This window comes from Chondrus crispus, genomic scaffold (genome assembly GCF_000350225.1).
Source record: "Chondrus crispus Stackhouse genomic scaffold, scaffold_54, whole genome shotgun sequence".
In the NCBI taxonomy this organism is placed as follows: Eukaryota; Rhodophyta; class Florideophyceae; order Gigartinales; family Gigartinaceae; genus Chondrus; species Chondrus crispus.
The window spans coordinates 83,229-102,994 of record NW_005178519.1 but is presented as its reverse complement, the minus strand read 5'-3'; the positions used below and the strand labels follow the sequence as shown (position 1 = coordinate 102,994).

Sequence of the window (19,766 nt, the reverse complement as noted above, 5' to 3'; positions counted from 1 at the left end):
CCTGTTGACGATTTTCAAACTCTAACTAAATGATAATCGCGTGCAAAATAGTGCCGTTGAAGACGATTCGCAATCAAAACCCTATCATTCTCGTCAGACAAGCAGTTCGAGTGGATTTATCCCCATTTTACCTCATTGGACGAAATGGCACACCCACTGTAGAAACTAAAGTCCTAAGTCCGCCAAGATGTTCAGAATCTCCCGTTTAGTCACGCTTTTCGACTGAACGTATAAACCTTGTTGCATGGCAGTCTTGGAATACTCTTTCCTAGAATTGTCACCCCGAAACTGGCGGCCGGAGTGCCATGTCCTCAACCTTCAATATTCGTACATACACCTTTTGCCCATGCCTATGGAAACTGCTCTGCCTGAAGTAACGCACCGACGTTTTTTTACCTAGAAGAAGAAAATACATGCACCACAACGCCTCGTCTGCGCCCTCGCTCAATTTTTTTTTTTTTTGGAGCTCGCGACAATGACCAATGCTTTCTTTAATTTGCATCCCTCGGAAGCTTCCAATGAAACTTTTCAGGTACGCACGATGTACATACAGAAGTACATGCTCTCCAGCCCACTCCTACTGTTTCCCCGTTTCATCACGTGCAACGGCACTGGCGCACTCCCGATCTACAGCCTCACAAATGGGCGGATAGAGCCAGTCACTTGAGAACACTATCCCCTCCCACCTTTTATCTATTAAGGTATTGCACATCCAACTGAGAGCAGAATAGAGTAACATTCTACGCAGTTCTGCTGTTGTTTCAAAAAATTGCTTCTTTGCAGCAGATCACGTCTCAAACATCTTTGAGTCCATTTTGTCAACCTCTTCGACCTTCACTCACCTGGCTAAATCTAGAATTTCCCGGGAGATGTTCTTTACGCCAGTGCCGTGCGTAACAATCCCTACGCTCTACATCAAGAAGAACGAATAAAGCATGGACTTCTTTTGTGCGATCCTGTGAAAATAATGGAGCTAGCCCAACTGCCTTTGTTTAAGCTCGCTCAGAACATGCTCTTCAAATTGTCAATTGAGACCACGGTATACCTCATGAAAGCTTGGCTTATCTGATGTTTATCACGCATTTTTCATCGCATATAACAGAATGATGTAGGCTGCTTCTCGCAGGATTGTACAATGAATAGAGAATTGTTAATCTTTGTCCACTTCTTTATCTACACTGCCATCTATTCAAGATAATAGTACATCCGCATATCTTTTCAAGGTCATTTTGAGTGCTCTAGGCCACCAAATCTGTCGAGGTTGATTGATCCTCATCTTTCATGTACGGCAGCCATGTTTGTGCGTTCTCCATGAATAAGATATCTTGAGGTGGCTCAAAGTCATCGAAGCGGGACACGCTCTCCTCAATTTGCCTATTTAACAGTTTTGTTAATCCCCTTTCGTCGTGGGCAATCACATGAGCTCCTGTGACACGACACAAGAACCACCATATCGTCAAAACTACAGCCACACCAACGACCCAAATCATCGGCACAATCCATATCGCTTGGATGATTGTCAAGGACTTCTCACCGTCGGGCACAGTCACATTTCGTCTCGCTTCCTGTCCATACGCAGACCCGAAGAGTGCAACAAGTGGATCATCAGTGTCAGATATATATAGGTTGACCCAGTCTTGTACATCTTGTCGTCTAGCCCAGAATTGGCGGCACAACGCTCGCTCTGACGCAATGCCAGGTGTCAACCATCCCTCCAGACAAATCCATCCCGAAGCATCGGAATAGTCGTAGACAACTGATACACACGAACGGAATTGAACACCGTTTGCCCCCTCGCATCCAGAATCTTTTGGATTTCCAACGCAAACGTGGTCTACTCGATCACATTGAAACGTCGTGGTCGAATACGAACACCGCACATGACTTTCACAGCTTGTCGCGGATACAGTGATGTTTGCGGATTCGAAAGCCAGCTTCGAGATGTAAACACCATCAGTCCCTTCCAAGTAGCATCGATCATCGATTACAGCTCCAAACTTGAAGTCGCCATTTTCCGTCGAGTCGGAGCACCTCATACGGCGCTCTGTTGCCTTGTAAATAGTGAAGAATGAATCGTTGAGCACACCCGGGACCCGGACTGCCGCCTCCCTCGTCACGAATTTTGCCCTCGAGCGTCCCTCCAGCCCGAAATTACACACAGCCACAGCGGCGACGACGGAGAGCCTGACTATGATGAGGAAAGTTCGCAACCAGCAACGAGACATGACTATGCCACCGCCTACAAGAGGAATGTCGAAGACCACGAGGCGGAGTTTGCGAGTTTTGCTCAAAGTCGAATGATTCGCATACCCAGCCAACAGTCCAGAAACATGCATCACATACGGAAGCAAGACCAAGTCAAGGGCAATAAAGTTGACCATATTCGTAAGCTCTGATGCGAGCGGTATCTCCAACATTGTTGTTTTCTGTCCGAATGGAAAGGAAGCGCCCCATCAGCCGGGAGTTGGATTTTGTTTTCAAACATGCTGAATAAGTTCGTTCCAACTAAATGTTAAAGTCCTACGCATGAAACATAGCACGCAACTGTTGAAGCAAGCTAATGTCAAGTCCCGATTATCGACTGCAGTTATCGGATTCCGTGTAAATGCGAAGCCCTGTACGAGAACCTTCACTGCGAGCTATTCAGACTGCTCCTAGACATGGGCTTTGGTGCGAAAGTAGAAATCAGTGTCTTTAGGGGTCTACACGCGGATTGCGGACACCGATATCAGGACCTTTATTGTATCGGATCAAGAGGAATAGATGGCAAAGTGAGGGATTAAACGAGTTCCCCTAAAGTCGCTGTCTTGACTCAAGAAGCTTCTTTTTATCATGTTTGAAAGCTATGAGCCGAAACTTTGGTAACCGATATCACATGAAATTAGACTTGATCGGGCGAAAGAATTAAAGAGTGTGTCGTTTTGGAGGTATGCGGTATGGAAATTGCGGATTCCAGCCAGGATTGAGAAACATATCTGAATCCATTTCGTAAGGGACTCCGACGATTTTGCGTCAGTTGATTGGAACACAATATTATTATAAGTGTGGAGCGCTCGCTACAAGTATATAGTGGTAGAAGATTCCGTAAGTTATTTGTTGTGTTATCTGAGGGAAGGTATTCCTGTGTGCTATTCAGTATTGCAGTGCCGCCGATCAGCAAGAAAATAACGCCAGGTTCCTGTCGCGGACGGGGAATCGACATCGACGATCGAGAAATGTTTGATCGTTTGCATACAGTCGGCGGATATTATTGTGTACATGGTGGGATAGATAAATTTTGGGCTTCAAAGAGAATGTTGAGTGTGGATCTCCCTCGGGGACGCTAATTAACAGGGCATAACAATGGGACGGTGGCTTGTGATGAGCAGGTGTGTGGAAGCATGAGCGATTAGTTTTGTTTGGACCGGATGGTGCCGACTACAAACTTCGAAGATCGACAAGGTCCGTAGGACAAATACCAGAGAATAGATTTGCTCTTCTGTACGGTGGGGTAATAATCATCATGTTTGAAATGGTACAATAAGGTTACCTTTGGTACAGTGTAGTGCCCGACGTGAGCGGCTGCTGTAGAGATCGATATCGCTCGTCCGTGCAGTCCACACACTTGGTATTCATCCTGCGCACCCCGCATCGGATAAAGACAGCGGTGTCTAACGCGATGTACAGAACAATAGCACTGTATTCTGAAAATGTGTATACATGTAGTGCTTCCTCGTTATAAGAATATCCTCGGTAATAGAATATCATGACTGGCTCCCGGTCCCGAAAGTGCCCAAAAAAGGCACATGCAGCAGCATTTTATTCTTATGCGACAAAAGAATAAATAATATTGTTTTAGGGGAGCTCTATTTTGGAGATTAAATTTCGAGTATTTACTATGTAGAGGTCTCTATCGAGAATATGACAGACTCTGTCGTGAACGCTTTAGAAGAAGATGGGAACAGTTTCACGCACGTGGAATGTCATTCAGATGCCATTGTATCAGACGCACCAACAACAGCAGGTTGAAACAACTGAATGCATTACGTACCACTATAGCAGTAGTCGAGGCAAAAGGCGCTTCAGCGCTGCATGAAGTCTGCTATCTCAAGACGCTTTTGGCGAAGAATAGCATCGGCAATAGTGCAGGGGTAGCAACAGACCCAAATACGGCACTCTATTTTCAGAACGAGCTGACGACCTTGCTTGACCTTCTCATAAAGACACCGATAAGAATAGCCGCCATACACGAATACTGCCTGTCTCCCGTCCTTATTCATGTATTGTTATAAGTTATAAGGCGGAAGCAACATAAATTTACTCTCCACGTCTCCACGATTCTATTTATTTGTTGCTCAATTTCATTGGGCAGTGCAGAACACAACAAAAAAATGAATGCCATTCCATCCTATGAATACATTACATGTGGTCCAATCAACAGTGATGTACATGTGAAGGAACCTGTGAGTTCCTGTGAACAAGTACAAGTACTGTATGGTGTCCAAATCCATTTTCCAGAAAGCCTTCTAGATGCTCGTCCATTTACAGTACCCGTTGTAGGTGTTTACAGTACAGCTCGCGGATACTGGTGCTTCAGCCTATGCATCCTCCAGTGAGCACTGCCGCGGAAACCGTCTTGACCTCCCCCTCCCGCAAGCCACACCTCTGACTATCCCTGAAGAACAAGACTCCTAGCCGAACCGCTCCAGACTTGCATCGCTTCTACGCCTCCGCACAGAAAATGGGAAGAAGATCTTCACGACCGAGCGGGGGCCGTCGCGCCGCCTCTCCGCGCCCGTCGGCGAGATCCGCCTCGACATATGCCCGCCGGCCGTCGCCCGCGGCCGCCCCGTCGCGAGCTGCGGCCCCTCGACCAGCGCCATCGCGCTCGGCTTCCACCGCCCCGGCCAAGCAGGCCCCGACCTCGGCGCAGCCGCCAGCCACCCAGAAGCCTCAGCAGGGTTCCGCGATGGGTGGCTTCATGGCCAACGTCGCGTCAACAGGGCTCGGCGTCGCCGCCGGTCGCGCCATTGATCGCACTCTCTTCGGCGGCGGAGGCTCTGGTCCCGCTCCGTCACCCGAAGAAGTCGGGGCAGAGGGCGCGCCTGCGTATGGCGCGTCGGAATTCGCCGCGGGACCTGAGGACCACATCGAGGATAGCGTGTGCGCTCGGGAGGCCCTGGAGTTTAAGAAATGTATGGAGCGCTCTTCGAATGACGTCGCATCCTGTCAGTGGAATATTGACATCCTTGCGGCTTGCCAGCAACAGCAGGCGCAGCTCGGTTTCGCGGATGCTGGTCGGTTGTAAAGGCACACCGCTGAAGAATTTTGGGACCCCTAGTTCCCTTTAGGGCATATGTAATGTGTACATCCCTTCTAGTGGATGCACACCCTCAATCAAGAGATTTATGTTGCTAACAACAACGATAAAGCGGATGCAGTACCAAGAATAGTCATCGGCGATCCCTTCGTCAAAGGGTCTTGCCGGCACCTAGATATGCCAAAACCGTCGGCGTTGCCGCTAACAGTTGTCGTACTTGACCATGATTGCATAACTGTATATCTAGTTTGTATGAATGTGTTGACATGAAATCAACTAGATATGAATTTGCACGCTCGCTTCCTGTTCCTCTTGAAAAAAAGTACATGTGAGTCTCCTGTGAACTAGCTTCTGTACCTAACTCAGTCTTTGCTTCTTCGAACCTTGAGCTTCTTTTTCTCGCTCCGCATTTTCCTCTCGCTTTTTCTGAAGAAGCTCTAGCTGTTCTTGTTCGTATGCTGCCAACTCGCGATTCTTTTGCTGGCGTTGCGCGACTGTTTTATATTCATCCTTGAGATCGTATTGCCCTTGGTAAGGTCCTGACTTGTTGTACGCGCAAACTTCTGAAATGATCGGTCGCAATTGTTGCATGCCCGTCGCCGTGACCTTTGATAGTTCATCCCCAAAATAATGTGCTTGTATAGCAAACGCTTTGAAAACAGCCAGTCTGACATGCTTCTGGTACTCGGCACTTGGCACATCCAAATGCCTTCTCGCATCTTCCTTCTTCTTCTTCCTCTTCTCACGGTCCTTCAAGGTTTCTGTCATTGACATGGGTCGAATTTCATCGCGCTGCACAGCCCTTCTCTCACTCTCCCCCATGAGGACAATTTCCCTATTCCTCTTGTGAGACATCAAGGTTCTTCGCTTGCTGACATTTCTATACTTGGCGTCCATCTTCGGCCGCGCGATGCCGTGATGACTTACCTTCCCCTCCATGCGCATATCAGCATTCTCTCCAATTCGATTTTGGCTGAATACGATGACCTTTGTCTCTTCCTCTTTAAATTCAATATCATACTCAGTTACGACGTTGTCCTTGGGCATCGTCTTCGTCGCTCGCACTTTATCCAGAAAAATGCGCGGTTCTTGCACTGTGCCAGGCGCCCCAGCTGCTGCCGCGTTCGGTATACGTAACCTGCCAATTACCTCCTTCTCGTCGCCCGGAGTCCTTTGAAATTGCTGCGCAAGCATGTCGGGAAGCTTGACGAGATATATTTTAACATTCTTGTGCGTCAACTCCGTATCGCCGATCGCCGCGGAAGTGTCCGGTTCTACCGGGGGAAGAGGCTCTCTGTTCTTCTTCTTCTTCTTCCATGAACTGCGCCTGTTTGACATTGTGTTTGTCGCTTTTCTGGTAACCTTAGCTGCCTTTTGTGCAGGTTATTCACTTGCAAAAACGTCAAACTACGTTCCCCGGAAACTACGAAGGCCTCTCTCGATGGCAGGGGAAAGATGCCCGTGTTCTTTGCCGCAAGGGCTACGCCTGCACCTGATGGCGCGCCCTCCGCACAAACCGGTGCACGACAGGTCAGCGATAAGCAACGAGCGTGGAGGGTAGGAGACCGACAGCTGATATCGTGTGTTTCTGAAACGGCAGAAGAGCCCGAAAGGCCCGAAGAGGCAATTGTGCGGCAGTCTATCTGGAGGAGACCCCAAGGGCTCTGGTGGGCTTCTGACCCAAAATCTAAAATAAAATTATATATCGGGAAGTCGTGTTATACGTGTATTGGTGTCTACCGTATGTCAACAGTAGGAGCAATATGTGATGGCACCATCGCTGCCAGCACACTCAACAAGCGCTTGTTAAGACACACCCTGCACACTGGGCAGTTGCTCTTGTCTCGCGTTCATCGCCACGACGATTGCATTGAAATCCCGAGAATGTGTGATCTCGCTGTCTCACATACGAGCACTTGGATACGCCTTTTCGTCAAATGCTTCTGGGATCCCCAGATACCCGCATCCCTAATTCAATCGCCACGAGAACCGCTATTCTGACCCCTCCCAAGTCTTGCCTGTACACATTGGGTAAGCGCGATTTCTGTTACTACGAATGAGGAAGTTACTGTAGGAGCCAAATGGCGATAGGCGGGTTCAACACCAACTCTAAACGGAAATTATGAGGAAGAGCAAGTGGTGGCGTTATTTCTAAAAGCAGCAGCGCAAATAGATTGAACCGGGAACGCATATCTTCCGCGCAACGGCAATGAATATATGTTAATGCAATGATAGCCAAGGCGCAATCCTACAACACTAGCTACGTCACAGTCCGATGTACCCCAGGTTGCTTCGCACCTAAACGTGCCCCACAGTATTATGAGACTGTTTGTTGAACACTTTGCTGTAGCTGTTGACGATAGGTTTCCAGTAGTTGCTGCCTGAATGTCGTGTTTGCAATGTTGTACTCAAGGTTGGACAATAACAATTTGACCACTTCCTTATCTAGGGGTGACATTGACGCCTCCTTCACGCCTGTGATAGCATCAAAGTTGCAACTCGGATCAAACATCTTGGCAAAGAACGAATAAATATTCGCGAAGTTGGGTGACGAGGAGTTTGACGTTCGGTTCTCCTTCGCCTTCCCACCTGATTTGCTCCTCGATGATCCGGTAGTATCTGCCTTCCCATAAACATCCCGCATGTGTCCAGCGTACGGGCTATGAGTTTTTGAGATTTTCGGCGACGGTCCTGGGTCTGTGGTCGGCAAGGAAGGTGTTACCGAAGCGCGCTTGACCCCACGAACATTCCCTCGCGCTTCAGCGGATTGCGATGAAAGGGCTGGTACGCTTTTTGCTCGCCGCGGAGTATTTTGCAGCGGTGGCGTCGTCGCGGTGGTTGTGGCAGTAGCAGCTGCGATTGCGGCCGCCATCGCATGCGGACCCATCTGCGCGTATGGAGAACCGTATGGGAAAGCGGCGGCGGCGGCCATTTGCATGGCATAGTTGGCCATATTCGGTGCTTGCACGAGAGCGGCGTGGTGTGCAGCGTACATGGCTGGTGAGGCCGGAGTTGATGTGGCAGGTGATCTCAGCATCGGGGAATTTAGAGGCGGTGGTCTTGTACCGGCAGCTGCATTGGCATTTGCGGCGGCGGCGGCAGCGGCAGCGGCGGCAGCAGCTGCTTGGGCTGTGGCATTCTTTCGCTTTGGACGCGGAGGCGGTACGTGCTCCCCAGTATTGTTCTTCTGGACTTTGAGAAAGTATTTCTGAGCATGAGAGCGGATCTGGATGACGTTCTTCGTCTTGACATGCTGCTCAATTTGTTTCCAGTTGCGGCCGTGTTTCTTGAGTGCGTCGAGAAAGGATTGATGTTCATGCGGGGTCCAGTTTTCACGATGCTTCGTGATGACGTAAGGCTTTCTCGGCTTCTTTACGGGAAGGGGGTAGCCAGCGAAGGGGCCTGTTGTGGTGGTCCGGGCGGTTGGGCTTGGCGTTGTGGCTACGGCGGCGGCGGTGGCAGCAGCAGCGGCGGCAGCAACAGGAGACACATGGCGGGGGTGGTGATGGGCGACTAGAGCGCGGGCATGGGCGTGCGGGGAGGCCGGATGAAGATGAGGGTGGGGGAGCGTGGCGAATGCAGGAGACGCTGTGAGATGGGACGGAGTCGGGGATGCGGGTGGTCTGTGCATGACGGGTCCCGCGGAAGATGACGACGGGCTTTGATGTGGTGGTGGTACGTTGCGTGGAGTCGCGGGGTTGGGCATGGTTTGAATTGATGGAAGTGGGCGCCAAAGAAGCAGGGGCGGGTCTGCGAGACGAGAGGTGTAGGTAGTTCAGAGCGGGGAGGGGCGGGGAGAGGGGGAATGTGCGATGAGGGGGCGTGGAGCAAAAGGAAGAGTGTGCTTAAGGGAGTTTTATTGGAATGTTGGGGCGAAGCGGAAATTTGTGGGATTTGATAATGAAGATTTGCAGTCGAGCGACACTTACTCAAGCGTTGTCACGTAAGAGAAGTAACAAAAATACAACAAGCGGGTGGTAGAGTGAGGGCGCATGGGCCGGGACATGGCGGTTTGTGAGGCACCCACAATGCCAAGTGGCGCATCTGCAGACGTTTTGTGATTTTTTGCGGTACTTCCGAAACGGCGCGGAATACGCCCCATACATCCGGCAAACGCACATATTCGGGCCTCCAGCAACTGAATTGCAGATACCAGGTGACATGAGAGTCACAAGAGTGGATGCCACTCATTCCGCGAAATCTCGGCAATTTCTTTGTTGCTCGTCGCTGTGTCGCTTGCTGTGTGAATCACGACAGCCTCAAGCGTTCTGCTTCACACGATCCGCCAAAATCCGCAACGTTCGGCTCGCGAACCGTCTCACGCCCACGTCCCTATCTCCGGTTGCGGCCTGCTCCAACCATTCTGCAGCACGCCTTGCGGCAAATATCTCCCGCTCCCTGACATTGGCTATCTCCATTCGACCTCCTACTCTCCCTTGAATCTCTGCATCCGTCATTGCCTCCATCACGGCCCCCAATGCAAGCGCGCATCCCCTTCGTACCACTGAATCTTCTTCAGCCGGACTTGCAAGGACTTCGTTAATGGCAATCTCCACGACATCTCCCCGCATTCGTTGCGCCTCTTCAGACACGCCCGACACACTCGCTACCACACCCAATGTAATTATCCCTTGTGCCCATAGCTGTTTGTCCCGCCCCATTAATCTCACAAAGTCCGCCCCGCCCCCACCTACCAATCCCTGCGCTAACGATTGAAATACTCTATCCAATCCTTCATCATCCCATGCCTTCAGAGACCCAATGGCCACTGCCTTCTTTCGTCCAGCCAATCTACTTCGCTTTGTCACAGTTCCAATACGACTCGCTTCTGCTTTAGCTTCAATTTCCCTCATCGCCTTATCTTCTTCCTCGTTGCCTTGTCTCTCGCTTTCCTTCACCCGCTCCTGTGCCCCTCGGATACCTGCTGATAGCATGGAGAGGCATTCGCTTCGCTTCCCTATACTGCTGTGAGGTCCACATATGATCCGTTCCACTACTGACACCCCGCATCCAGCAACATCCATCTCCATCAGTTTCTGCATAGCGTGCCTTCGCGCTGCACCTAACTCTTCCATGAATTCGTCTGGGAATCGATGAGTCTCCACCGCAGCCACTTCCACAATCAACTCTGTACCGGCCACGTGCATCGTAGTCCCGCTTTGTAGAAACGATTTTTCCGCTCGCCTTGCTATGGTTCGTAACGTTGCCGCCGTCGTCGCTGCATTGACAACCAGACCACCACTTCCGCCTTTGTTGACCTCGCGGAGTAAACCTAGAAGTCGCGCCACTGACATCGGTGCCGAAATTTTCTTCCTTACTGCTTCAAAATCGCGGTGCACCTTTCTTCTCCTCTGGTGAAGCGACCCTGTTTCGTCTTCAGATGAGCTTGTCATGTCGAAAGACTCAATGCTGTCCCAATCATCTACATTTGTCCATTCGTATTCATTCCCATTTGCATCTTTCCACCATTTCCCTTCTTCCTCTGTCACTACGAGCCCTGATCTTGATGGTGATGATTTCCTCCTTCGTCTCCGCGCGCTATTTAGTTCCAAGTCATGTCCGTGATTATGCCTCACTGCTTGTACCGCCATGGTCTGCGTTTCTGGTGGGGAAGAAAGCTTTTGGCTTTCTTGGATCGTACCGTCAATAATCTCTTCGTCCGGTAACTCATCTTGAAGGTTATGCGCAAGCTCTGTGAAATCGCTATCACCCCCGTTCTCAATTCGTTCGTCTCCCGCGATGCGCGCGTCCTCCTGACGAGCATCTGTCATGTCCTTTCGATTGAAAGACAGAGGCTTTTCATCTCCGCAATGTCTGGACGAAGCTTCCCCGATGACCATTCCATGCCTTCGAATTCTAACATCATTTTGCCCAAGACGTACGTGTACGCCATTCACCAAGGTCATCATGACGGCGTTTTCCCCGATTTGTTTGTACTCCTCCAAGTCAGACGTAAGATGTAAATAATACAACAGGAGCCGAGTGATCTGCCTTTGCAGCTGAACGTCAGCTGCAATAGCAAAGTCTTCGTCGCTCCATTTCTCTGCGGCAATTCGAAGTGCGCGCTTCAGAACATGCTTCCCGGCCGCTTCGCCCACAGCCCTTGCCAGGCGACTAAGGGCGGTTTTTGGTCTCTTTAGCAACGGTCGCTGAAACGGAATACTGCTGATGCATGCTTCACATGCTATGCGACTACCTTTGACAACTCTACACAAGACATGCCTGATGCGCTCGTTGTTCGCACAAGAATCAGCCTTTGCAACAAGCAACGCCCGAACCAAAGGTTCGAGAGAACTCTGTGGGGTGCGGAATATCGCCGCTGTAATGCTCTCTACGTTGCCCTTTGACAGCCAGCACGATATAATTGTATTCGCTTGTTTCATACGAACTATTCTTCGGAGTATTTCTGAGAGTGCCTGATCTCGGTCCAAGTCTGGTGCCCTAGGTTGCAGGTAGATTGATTCTGCTAGAGTTTCGTAGTAGTCTTCTTCTCGAAGAATAGTCCCATCGTTAAATGAGTCTTCTGATTCCGCATACAAAACGTTCAGGACTCGCTCCGGGAGATGAACCAACGCGGTCACATGGTCCCGGGCATCCGTAGCTTGAAGAGCGGAACGTAACCGTTGTACTCCTCCTAATTGTTTGGCAACAAATAGGACCAACGTCCTCGCGACGACTTCGCAGCCGTCGCTTCTCGATAAAACACTGGCGCTCATTTCACGGAATGCAATAGACGCATAACCGTCAAGTAGAATAGAATCGAAAAAACGACATCCTTTCTCGTTCTCATTTTGTGGCCAGGAAGCCAAGGCAGGAGCCACTTTGTCGATTAAAGCCATCACGATGTCACTGTAGGCATCTGCGTTAATATTTTTCCTGCTGATTCGCTCCGAGACAGCCTGCAGTGATGAAATGACGTCACTAATGTAGTCATGTGGACTAAACTCGAGTATGGATCTCTTCGCATCTTCAAACAACATTGTCGGTGAGCAAATATCAGTTTGTAGATGAGTCAAAGACGTGCGTGCACTTTTTCCTCACGCCAGGCCTCTTCCAAAGTGCCGACTACCTCCCCCCCTGTAACGACTGGATTTGCAAAGGCACTAACGGGGTGAGGAAATTGGTTTTGTTTCTTTTTGTTTCAAAACTCGGTTGCCCTTTACGGACGGCACCATGCAGGCAAAGTTGCGGGGATTCGCTCGAGGCTTTCCTCGCAGGTCGAGCACATTAAGGTTGAGCATCACGCGTACGGTATACATATCCTGTACAAAGTGGACACGTGGACAAGTGTCCAAAAATATCTTGCATAAAAGATGTCTTTATGCCTTGATAATTCATCTGCTGTACCCAGACTCTATCACTGCGCCACTGCACACGGGGCCGAAAGGATACTTTCACTACTTCAGTTAACTTCGAGCCCGGCGGCTGGAAGCATACTAAACATCAACACACGGAGTAAGAGACCAGCCTGAGCATCTGAGCTGCTGCACAACGTGAAGAGACGTGTGTGATGACGACACCCCTCCATTTCTTCATTAGTTTTGGAAGGTGAGGTCTATCCACACAATTCTCCGCAGTTCCGGACAGTCAATTAATCACTGTCCTACGTGCTCTTTTCAAAAAATGAAGCAAGGGAACCAGTTATTCAAACTATGACTTGCAATTTCGTGTGCTGTTGCAGTAGAGTTGACGTGTTAGTCGCCAATTACTTGCACCCCTTGCTCGTTTCCATGGCGTCCAATTCATTTCTTGTGCCTGCTTTCGTCCCCATGATCCCCCGCGATGCTTTATGAAAACTGACATTTCATTAACTAAATGTGGTAAAAGGGAGTGCCCCCTGGCCAGGTGGAGAGGGATGTGCACAGTATATGTAGTAGCGATATCCAACACTAAAAGAGTGTCGCACGCAGTTGAAGTGAGGGTGCTAGACATGCAAGCTGCAGAACAACTATGGACATTCCGATGCACCATCGTTTGTGGACCCGCCGACAGTTCGAATGTTGTGGTCGCTGGGGATTGAATGTCGTAAAGGAAAACGGGCTTGATTTGTTTATACATGGCCGGCATAAGGTCCTGAACAATTTACACAGATTGAACCACAAACTTTAGCCAGTTGTACGAAGTTGCTTTATAATAGTCTTATATTGATGTCAGTTCCGTTTTCTTCCATTCTCGGTCGACAACCGAAGCAGCTACACTATTCATTTTTCTATCAACGAGCTCTCGAACGTTCGGGAATGGGCAGTCGCCTAGTATTTCCATGGCAAAGCCGGTGATCAACAGTACTTGGGCTTTTTCGTAGCTGATGCCTCTGCTCTGGCAATAGAAAATTTCGTTTTCTTCAAGATCCGCAACTGTGGCCCCATGAGAGCACTGCACATCCTCGTTGGAAATCTCCAAGACTGGCATTGCATCCACGTATGCCTTGTTCGACAGCAATAGTGATTTACACAGTTGGGACGAGTTTGTGCCTGGTCCATCCTCTGTGACGATAATCTTTCCCTTGAAGATGGCTCGTCCATGATCGGCAGAGACGTTTTTCTGCAGCTGATCGGATGTAGTGTTTTCAGAGTTGTGGCAAATTCTGGAGTGAATATCCGCGATTTGATACTTGTCCGCGACAAGCGCGCCGTGGACGAGGCCGTGAGCTCCGGGTTCCCCCAAATCCACCCCCACATCAAATCTTCCAACCTTTGAACCTAACCCGAAAGAGCGCATCTCATAACTACCCCTCGTGCGAACATCCGCGTGTATACTGGCTAGTACGTGCGCTTCTAGGCACGTATCATCAACCACATAATGTGAGACCCAGGCTCTTTCCTTGACAAGGAACGCTGCCGTCGCTAGCGTCAAACTATATGAATTCTCCTTATCTAAAGAGACGTGCGATTCAAGCAGCGACAACTTGGAGCCCTTCCCCGCAATGACAGCTAACCGTGCAGCCGACGCTTTTGCTCGTCGCGGTGATTCACCCGTCGTGGAAACGAAAACGACGGCAACAGGGCGCGACACAGCGTAATTATCCGGCACTTCCAAAATGGCTGCATCTGTGGCTATGGCATGGGCGGCGGTCGGAAACAAGCCGCCTTCACCATCTTTTCCAAGCTCCCTTTCCGTCAAAATCTTGCTGACGACAGCTGCATCGCCTTGATAATTCTCCGCCGATCCAAAGTAACCACCTGCTGCCAGCCACTCATTTGCGGAATCATCATTCACAATGGAGAGATCTTCGTTGTAGATGCCGTCCACGAAGACTAGGACAACACCTGCAGTATCCGGGGCGTATTGCCGTAAGTCGAAGTTTGCGATCTGATCACGATCGACGTGAGCATTTAAGACGTAGCGACTCGCAAAGACTGTGCGCAGATCAGTGAATCGCCACTCCTCCATGCGGCGGTTGGGCACGGGTAAGTGCTCGAGGTCGGCCTGGGCCTGGGCTCTCATCGCCGCTAGAGGATGTCGCTCAGACATGGAGCCTGCCGAGGCGACGAGATTGGAGAGCCAGGTTTCGTCTTTCTCGGGCACGAGATCTTCAGACACGGTGATGATGCCGGCTTCCTCGCCAAGCGTGAGGTCCATGGGCTCAGCGGGGGTGACGGGTGCTGGCAATGTGGCGGCCTCGAGTGTATCCGAGGCGCCGGCGCTAGGGTTGCTATCTGAGGTCAGGTCAATGGGGCTGTCTACTCCCGGGGCCGAGTTGTCTGCTTCTGGAGCCGGGCTGTCCGGTTCCGGGGCGGAGGCGATGGGGTTGTTGTTCTCAGAAGTGGGTGCGATTGGGATCTTCTCCTGGGCATGGGGCTGGCTCTCTGCGGCGGAGGCCATGCGGAAAGCGGCCGGGCGAACAATGCGGCGCTTGCAGGTAGCGTTCATTCGACCCCGGGTGATCCATGTGGTCGTGGAGAGAGTAGTGGGAGGCAGAAACGCCGGCGCTGGCCGGTTGCGGCGGAAGACGTGCATGGTTAAGGGATGGCGTCGCAGTGAATGCAGGGGTACAGGGATGGGAGAGTGGAAGTGCGGTCGAGAAATGGGGGAAGGGTTAAGGATAAGATTAAGCGTGGTAGGGTACGGAGTGAAGTGCGGTCGGTGGCGCAATATAGCGGCCACTGCTGTGTCTACGCGTTCACGCTTGACCTCCGGTGAAGGAACACCGTCCATTTTCGCATGAGATCGTGTTTTACTGAATGGTTAATATTTCCCGATAGGCACCCCGCAGATTTCACAAAAATAGATGCACACGTACTAAACGTGGCTGCATTTATGTACACGTGTACACGTGTCCGGCACGCGTCGCGGGACACTTTCGCGCCAAAACCAACAGGAACAGAGATGACACTCTCCTTCTCCCCACCCTGGCCAACGTTTTGAAGTACCAAGGGTACCGTACGTTCCCGTCCCTCTACTGGTTTTTTTTGCGAAAGTCCCGCACGAAAGGTAGGCCCTTGCAAGAGAAGCCGAAAAGAGGAAGAAAGAGAAAACTGGCAAGCAAGGAGCAGACCAAAAGAAGCCAAACAACAACTTGTTCAACAACTTGCGTATCGCTCCCTTCATGTCGTCAACGACGCGTCCTCCTGCCCGTGCCCGCGGTAGAGGCCGTGGGCGCGGCCGTGGGCGAGGCCGTGGTCGCGGTGGCGCGAGCGGGCGAGGTGACAGCGGCGACAGCCAGATTCGGAAGCGAGGACGAGCCCCATCTTCATCAACGATGTCTGTGTCCCAGGTCATGGGCCCCGTGCAGGAGTTGCGGCACGAGATGGACGCGCCCGGCCCCGCACGTCGCAAATTGAGCGAGCTGGATTTGGGCGACGTGTTCAAGGAGGTGCTAGAGCTGGACACGGGCCGCGTGCGTCGCGGCATCGAGTCGATTCTGGCGGTGGTGGCACGGTCGATCATGCGCGGGGAAGGCTTTAGATATGTCGTGCCAACGAGGTCGGCCAGTAATCAGATGTACGTGGAGGAGCTCGACCGCATCGTACTCAAGGATAAGACGAGCTCGCGGGCGTTTGCGAACACGGGGACCGTGCGCAAGGTCACCATTATGACCAGGATTATGGGGCTGGTATGGGAGCTGTGCAACAAGGGCATCCATGTCACGAAAAGGGACTTGTTTTATACCGATGTTAAGCTATTTAAGACGCAGAACGAAAGTGATGAGGTCCTTAACGATGTCGCATGTATGGTCGGTTGCACACGGACGAGCCTTTCAGTCGTGGCATCGGAGAAGGGGATCGTCATTGGCCGCGTGCGTTTTCGGGAGGCGGGCGATTTGATTGATTGCACGCGCATGGGAGTCGGGGGGAAGGCCATTCCGCCGTATGTGGAGAGGATCACAGACATTGAGAGTGACGCTGAATTTATACTGCTTGTGGAGAAGGATGCAGCATTCATGCGGCTGGCGGAGGATCGATTTTACAGCAAGTACGCTTGCATTATCATCACGGCGAAGGGGCAGCCCGACGTGGCGACGCGGCTGTTTTTAAAGAAGTTGCGCGAGACGCTCGGTATTCCGATCATGGGGCTTGTGGATTCAGATCCGTACGGGCTCAAGATTTTAAGCGTGTACATGTCTGGGTCGAAGAACATGAGTTATGACTCTGCGAATTTGACGACGCCAGATATCAAGTGGCTTGGGGTGCGGCCGAGTGACTTGGAGAAGTATGGGATTCCGGAGAGGTGTCGACTGCCAATGACGGAGCACGATATTAAGACGGGGAAAGAGTTGCTACAGGAGGACTTTATCAAGAAGAACCCGGCTTGGTATAAAGAACTGGAGCTGATGGTGAAAAACAAGGAGAAGGCGGAGATTCAGGCTTTGTCTTCTTTTGGGTTTCAATACTTGACAGAGGAATATTTACCGCGAAAGCTAGCGCAGGGAGATTGGATATGAGGCGGAATGGAAAATTAAGAGTACAGGGTTTTTGACGAAGGACGTGCATTATCTACGTCGCAGAGGTGGTGGTGCAAGAAGGGTGTGTCCAGTGGTGTTGCATTTGTAAGATATGCTTAGACGATATGGGAGCTACAAGGTCTGCTCTCGCTTAAACAGAAGTGCATGGCAGGTACCCGCGTTATGTGGTATCCAGAAGAAGGTCTCTTGCGGGGCTTGGCCCCGTATACGTATGGTATGTCGTATCGAACTGTGAGGGGTGTTGGGATGGAACATTAGTGAGTCATGAAAAGGGCGTCCATACCTGCACGTAGCGGTCATGACTTTCTAGCTGGATGGTCACGTTTGAGGTGCGTGAAGCGTTGCGTGGAGAGTTGCGACTATGCACTTGCCGTCGTCAGCATGCGGGGAAAAGTCAAGGGAGAACGGTCGAGTGCGTTGGCATGCCAAAGCGGCGGACGAGGACATACCTCATACAGAATCCCACTGACTCTCAACAAAGACAAGTGGCGCGCGAGAATGGCATGAAGATCTACTTGGTTGATTTTCACGCCTGTGCCAGAAGACATGATCGCGTTTTAGATTGCGACGGTTGTTTTCTCGTGTATTTAAAAATTGACGCTCAATTGCGTCGGCAGGGCAGAGCATTAAATAAGTGCCGCACAGCACTGGCAAGACAAGACAACAGGGAGTTGATTTGACGAACGTGTAATGAAGGGGAATTGACCTGTGGCGGGTGTCTCTAATTGATCTCAACATACGCGCAGGCGCTTTAGTGGTGACCGTGATGATGCAGCTGCGAAAAGAAGAGGTGTGGAGGAGAGCGGAAAGGCGGGAAGCGTGAAAAACGGAAGAAAATTCGGACGGATTTTTCTTGCGGCGGTGGCCCGCGGAAAATAGTAGAGACACAGATCCGCCCTGAAAGGTCTTGGCATACAGTACAGTACTTAAATGTATGAAATTTCGGGCATGACGAGGCGGTGCCAACAGCGAGCCATACGCCGGTGGAAAGCGCGCTTCTAGTGGTAGTGTGGGAAGTCTCCCACAACGCACTGCGAAAATCATACGCGTCAGGGATAGGGGTTAAAATGTGCACGTGGTGGAACTCTTTCGCTAGGGTGTTTTTTCGTAATTTTCTCCCTACATTGTGCATGTGCAAGCCGCCACATATGCACGTGTGGCACGCAGGACTTCAAGAGCATACAATTGGGATACAGCGAGGATGTTTTTTTAATTCGGGGCCTGTGTCGCAGAATGCGCTTGAAATATTGACGAGATTTTGTTTTTGGGCACCGTCCCCTAAAGGGAGTAGCAGGGCAGTGCGAGTCGACCAAATTGGGTTAGATTTTTGGAAGATTTTGAGTTTGGGTTTCTTTTTTCAGTGTGTCGCTGTATCCTTTCAGGTTTTTTTTTATATCCCCAAGTGCATTGCACTGCACTGCACGAAATTTGAACCAATCGTGTGGGGATATCAAAGAATAAGAGAAAAATAAGAAACGGAATGTGATTTGACGCGTGGCGCATGCATGGAGCACAAAAGTAGATGGGAGGAGGCTGCGCGGGCTTCTGAAATGCGTTGTCTGCGGTACGCATGTGAAGCGTGGGTGCTGTAAGCGGATGATTGGGGCGGTCAAGGTGTTTCTTAGAGCTTGATTGGATGGGGCCAGACCGACGCTGCTGAAATGGGGGTCACACCGCATAGCCCTGCGTGTCAGTTGAGACGCGAAGGTCTTTTTTCAGTCGAAAATGGTCGTCGCCGGAAATCGCTGCAACCTGCCAAAGAGTGCGGCTGGCAGCGACTCTCTTTGCTCGTTCTATTTTTATTGCGTTTCTCAGTTTCGGATGTTATGCGAAATTTTCTATTTCCTGGGAGCACGAATCCGCCGAGAAGCATGGGGGAGTGAGAGAAATGGCGAGGGGGTTGGACGCGACGTGATGGACATGGTTCCCATTAAATTTGGGGAAAAGGAACGGGACAGAAGGGTGTGTGCGTGAGAGGTGCCAATAAAACAAAGACCTGATGCTACCGAGTAGAGGTAGGCGTTCGCAGACAAGGCATGCATTTACGTGCCCAAGCGACTCTAATAGATACTGTGTGGTAAGTAGCTTCAGGATAACATGGGGTAGGGGACGAAGAGAGCAGTCTGTATGGGGCCTGCAGGGTAAACGTAAAATGAGTGTGAGGCGGCATGCGGAGTGAGAAAGCGAGGGGGAGGGGCGGGGGGAGAGAATTGGAAGGGGAGTTTATCAAAGCGCAGTGGGGTAAACTTTAGTAGGCGTGGGGTGATAGGGAGCGGTGCGAGGGAGGGAAATAAATAAAAATATTTTTGTGGCTCGGGGACTTCATCGCGTGTGGCGCGCCCCGTCCGCGTCACTTGTCACCTGCTTCCGTCGTTTAGACCCGTCTCGCTTCCCTCGGTCGTCGCCTTCCTGCAACAACCGGACGCCTCCTTGTCTGCCTTCCGCCCGCCCTCTGTGCTGTCTCCCTCTTTTTTCCCGTTTTTCGGCCCCCACGCACCCCGCCTTTCAAACGCCCGAAACACCCCCCCCCCCTACCCACAAAATCAACCCTTCCGTCGCTTCCAT

General features: G+C 51.0%; 6 protein-coding genes; 3 read left to right on the top strand and 3 right to left on the bottom strand.

Annotated features, from left to right (window-relative positions):
• Positions 1-5,339: 5,339 nt before the first annotated feature.
• On the bottom strand, positions 5,340-6,346 carry CHC_T00006885001 (hypothetical protein). XM_005710161.1 is given in 2 exon segments: positions 5,340-5,656; positions 5,657-6,346. 1 exon segment carries the CDS (start codon positions 6,344-6,346, stop codon positions 5,657-5,659), a length of 690 nt encoding a protein of 229 aa, XP_005710218.1. The 3' UTR covers positions 5,340-5,656.
• Positions 6,347-6,491: 145 nt separating this feature from the next.
• Positions 6,492-6,860, top strand: CHC_T00006884001 (hypothetical protein). Its single transcript, XM_005710160.1, has one exon. It carries the CDS (start codon positions 6,492-6,494, stop codon positions 6,858-6,860), a length of 369 nt encoding a protein of 122 aa, XP_005710217.1.
• A 613-nt stretch (positions 6,861-7,473) lies between these two features.
• CHC_T00006883001 (hypothetical protein) lies at positions 7,474-9,005 on the bottom strand. XM_005710159.1 is given in 2 exon segments: positions 7,474-7,616; positions 7,617-9,005. The coding sequence occupies 1 exon segment, from the start codon at positions 9,003-9,005 to the stop codon at positions 7,617-7,619; it is 1,389 nt and encodes a 462-aa protein (XP_005710216.1). The 3' UTR covers positions 7,474-7,616.
• An 11-nt stretch (positions 9,006-9,016) lies between these two features.
• Positions 9,017-10,864, top strand: CHC_T00006882001 (hypothetical protein). The gene is made up of 5 exons (XM_005710158.1): positions 9,017-9,072; positions 9,283-9,627; positions 9,784-10,003; positions 10,452-10,492; positions 10,660-10,864. Exons 1-5 carry the CDS (start codon positions 9,017-9,019, stop codon positions 10,862-10,864), a joined length of 867 nt encoding a protein of 288 aa, XP_005710215.1.
• A 2,529-nt stretch (positions 10,865-13,393) lies between these two features.
• Positions 13,394-15,454, bottom strand: CHC_T00006881001 (hypothetical protein). XM_005710157.1 is given in 2 exon segments: positions 13,394-13,438; positions 13,439-15,454. 1 exon segment carries the CDS (start codon positions 15,452-15,454, stop codon positions 13,439-13,441), a length of 2,016 nt encoding a protein of 671 aa, XP_005710214.1. The 3' UTR covers positions 13,394-13,438.
• A 544-nt stretch (positions 15,455-15,998) lies between these two features.
• On the top strand, positions 15,999-17,832 carry CHC_T00006880001 (hypothetical protein). XM_005710156.1 is given in 2 exon segments: positions 15,999-17,180; positions 17,181-17,832. 1 exon segment carries the CDS (start codon positions 15,999-16,001, stop codon positions 17,178-17,180), a length of 1,182 nt encoding a protein of 393 aa, XP_005710213.1. The 3' UTR covers positions 17,181-17,832.
• Positions 17,833-19,766: the final 1,934 nt, after the last annotated feature.

Excerpts from the sequence above, each read along its gene's own strand:
- CHC_T00006885001 (XM_005710161.1), bottom strand. The coding sequence starts at position 6,346 with ATGCCCAAGGACAACGTCGTAACTGAGTATGATATTGAATTTAAAGAG.
- CHC_T00006880001 (XM_005710156.1), top strand. The coding sequence starts at position 15,999 with ATGTCTGTGTCCCAGGTCATGGGCCCCGTGCAGGAGTTGCGGCACGAG.
- CHC_T00006883001 (XM_005710159.1), bottom strand. The coding sequence starts at position 9,005 with ATGCCCAACCCCGCGACTCCACGCAACGTACCACCACCACATCAAAGC.
- CHC_T00006882001 (XM_005710158.1), top strand. The coding sequence starts at position 9,017 with ATGGAAGTGGGCGCCAAAGAAGCAGGGGCGGGTCTGCGAGACGAGAGG. Across the intron at positions 9,628-9,783 it reads GCGAACCGTCTCACGCCCAC|CGCGCATCCCCTTCGTACCA; the intron begins GTCCCTATCTCC and ends CCCCAATGCAAG. Across the intron at positions 10,004-10,451 it reads CCCCACCTACCAATCCCTGC|TCCCGCTTTGTAGAAACGAT; the intron begins GCTAACGATTGA and ends CGTGCATCGTAG.
- CHC_T00006884001 (XM_005710160.1), top strand. The coding sequence starts at position 6,492 with ATGTCGGGAAGCTTGACGAGATATATTTTAACATTCTTGTGCGTCAAC.
- CHC_T00006881001 (XM_005710157.1), bottom strand. The coding sequence starts at position 15,454 with ATGGACGGTGTTCCTTCACCGGAGGTCAAGCGTGAACGCGTAGACACA.